A 3243-nucleotide genomic window follows, 5' to 3' on the forward strand; every position below is an offset into this window, starting at 1 on the left:
CCCCCCTGTGGCTTATTTGAGATGAGCTCTGATAATAATTTCCTTTGTTGTGGCAAAACTTTAATTAATATATCTCTCTCTCTCTCTCTCTCTCTCTCTCTCTCTCTCTCTGTGTGTGTGTTTGTATGTGTGTGTGTGTATGTGTGGTACGTGGGTGCTGCAGTTTGAACCCAGGTCTTCTACAAGAACAGTCAGTGCTCTTAACTGCTGACTCATCTCTCTAGCCCCTCTTTTGCTTTTTTGAAAAGAATTTTTATTTTCATTGAATTTTTGTGTATTTCATATAGAACATCTCAATCTCAATCATCTTTATACCCCTGTCCCCACTGGCACCATCCCATAGCACCCCCACTGGAATTCATACATTCTGTCATTTGTGTTAAGGCCTATTGTGTCAAGTTAGTGTCCCCAGATGTTCCTCAGTACAATGTAGTTCATCTACTTGAAGTTCTAGTACTGAGGTCTAGTAAGCCTATCTAGAGCCCCTTGCTTTAAGATCAGCTCTTCCTCGCCCAGTAGGAATGCCAGTATTTCTTCAGCTAAGATTGGGGTCTAATGTCCATTTCCCCAGTTCTATACTGGGTTTTTATTTGTTTGAGTTTGCATGGGACTTGTGTATGCTGACACCATTGCTGTAGGTTTATATGAGCAGGGTCCCAGGAGCTTGTAGGACTCTATTTCCATATGGTCATATATCTCCTCCCTGGCTCTTAAAATCTTTCCACCCCCTCTTCCGCAATGCTCCCTGAGTCCTGGGTGAATGAAGTTTTATATAGGAGTTCTGTCCAAGAACCACCATTCTAAAGTCTCTTAATCTCTGTGCTTTGGCCATTTGTGACCTTTTGTGTTCTTGGCTCTCTGTAGCATGAGGGATCTTCATTAATGAGAACTGAGAGATTCATTAGTGTCTTCTTTACCTCTGTTCTGTATTCCATGAGCCTTAGGTGTAGAGGTTACAATGTCTACGTGTGACCAGTTGTTGTACTTGGTAACAGTCTCCATCTGATGCAAAAGAAGCTTCTTTGTTGAGTGATGACTGGGATATTTGTCTATAAATATAAAGATATGTATTTTGTACATAGTAAGAAGTTACATTAGTCTAGGGATGTGAAGGTCTTGGGGTTTTTCTCTAAGATCTGTGACCTTTCCAGCCATTTGTATTTGGATATGTTTTCAGTACCACACTTGAGTTTCCTCCTATTGAGTGAGCTTTTAGTCCAATTAGATAGCTGTTGATTGCCCCCAAGGTAAAAGTGCCACTACTGAACCAACGTTGTGTGCTGTGCTGGTCATTGATGTGATTATTTGGTCTTGAGGCTCATGTTGGACCATTGATTGATGTACCAGCTTGCGTAGTGCTCTCCAAAACAATGAGAGCTGGCCTTCAGGGGAGGAGGCTTCCAGCTCAGTTCCAGCTTCATTGCTCTAAATCCTGTGTCCAAAGTATGTCCTGTCTTCAGCAGTAGGGTCCTTGCCTTCAAGTTCTGGGAGGCCATCAAGGACTGTGGCAATAGCCTGTGTAATTTGGGGAGTCTCTTGGACCACCCTGGTAAACAATTCAAAGGAAGGTTTCTCCTGTCTGGCACTGTTTCTTATTGTGTAGCTTTTAGCTATACTGTATGTGTAATTTGTCATTAGTCTTTTTCTTTTTTTAGTATTGAGTTTTGAACCCATGGGCTACTGTATAATACTAAATACACCAAAGTACCCACTCAGTGTACCATTGAGCTCCTTGCCAGCCCAAGGAGAATTTTTTTTGTTGTTGTTGCTTTTGAGACAAGATCTCATTATGTAGCCCAGACTGGCTTTGAACTTAGAGTGATTCTCCAGCCTCAGCCTTCCAAAGCACTGAGATTACAAGTATAAATCACCATGCCCAACTGAGAATAATCTATAATATCAAAAAACATACATAGACTAGTTACATTGCCCAAATATCTTTAAAGCATGGCCTGCCACATATAAAGCTTACCTAAAAGGACCTTCAGGGAATCTCCCTTGTCCAAACCTTTGTTGTAAACCTTTGTACAATGATAGGTCAGACAGAATGATCTTTGTGCTGACCTCCTTTTCTTTTCTTAAGACAGCACCTCCCTGTAGCCCCAGCCAGCCTGGAATTTACTATGTAGACCAGACTGGCCTCAATCTCACAGGGATTGCCTACCTCTGCCTCCCAAGTGCTGGGTTTAAAGACATCCAGCTTGTATTGACCCTTTTAAGTGAACAACATTTTACATTCCAGTCCTAAGGTGGGAGACGCTGTACCTAGTAGTCATATAATGTAATTCTGTTTGTCCCCAACCCCTTCTTTTTGTTTTAGGATTTGTTGTTGTTCATGTGTTTGTTTTTGCAGAGCTTTTCACAGATGCTGCTGAGACTGAAAAGATGGCCCTGAGCCTGGAAGATTCAGAAGGAGTGTATTTTGTCCCATCATTTAGTGGATTACAGGTATGTTTAAAAAGTTCATGGCATTTGGGGGCTGAAGAGGTGGCTCAGCAGTTAAGAGCACTGGCTGCTCTTACAGAGGACCTGGATTAGAATTCCAGCACCCACATGGTGGCTAGCAACCATCTGTAACTTTAGTTCCAGGGGATCCTGATGCCATCTTTTGTCCTCTGTGGATACTGCATGACACGAGTGCACTTACATACAGGCATAACACTCATACACATTAAAAAAGAAAAAAAAATTTAAGTTAATGGCATTTGCAAGTAGTTTGTCCTCTTGTCACACCCCAAATTATGTGTTTATCACTGTTACCTGAAAAATTGGGGCATTGAGCAGAACTAATGTAAAAGGTTCGTTCTAGGACTGAGAAGTTGTGCTGACATAGCACAAATTCTGTAAGAGAGCAGGATGTCCCCTAAATTTGGCCTGCGCTAACAAAATTCACCTTCCATCTGCTGTCAGCTCCATCCCCTACAACCTAAAAATCTCCAGGTTTATTGTAGAACTTTTAAATGTGACCTAGGATTGTGTTATAAAATGGCCACTTATGAGTGTGTATGTTGGGGGGGGGTGGTATTAGTAAATAGACATTCTTTACCTAGAGGAATTATACCATTGAGAATTAGAAAAATAATGCTGCTGGGCATGGTGGCACACACCTTTAGTCCCAGCACTTGGGAGGCAGAGGCAGGCAGATCTCTGAGTTTGAGGCCAGCTTGGTCTACATAGCGAGTTCCAGGTCAGCTGGGGCTACAGGGAGACCCTGTCTCAAAAAGACCAAAAAAAAAAAAGAAA

General features: G+C 42.1%; 1 protein-coding gene across 2 annotated transcripts in view; it reads left to right on the forward strand.

The window, feature by feature from the left end:
- Positions 1 to 3243, forward strand: part of Gk5 (glycerol kinase 5) — an 88323-nt gene that overhangs the window by 73963 nt on the left and 11117 nt on the right. For both annotated transcript variants that reach the window (XM_008856346.3, XM_029557819.1), the window contains exon 12: positions 2354 to 2448. In XM_008856346.3, coding sequence (XP_008854568.2) covers positions 2354 to 2448 — 95 coding nt within the window. The remainder of the gene's footprint in view (positions 1 to 2353; positions 2449 to 3243) is intronic.

The sequence above is a fragment of the Nannospalax galili genome, unplaced genomic scaffold, assembly GCF_000622305.1.
Source record: "Nannospalax galili isolate Female #2095 unplaced genomic scaffold, S.galili_v1.0 scaffold708, whole genome shotgun sequence".
Lineage (NCBI taxonomy): Eukaryota > Metazoa > Chordata > Mammalia > Rodentia > Spalacidae > Nannospalax > Nannospalax galili.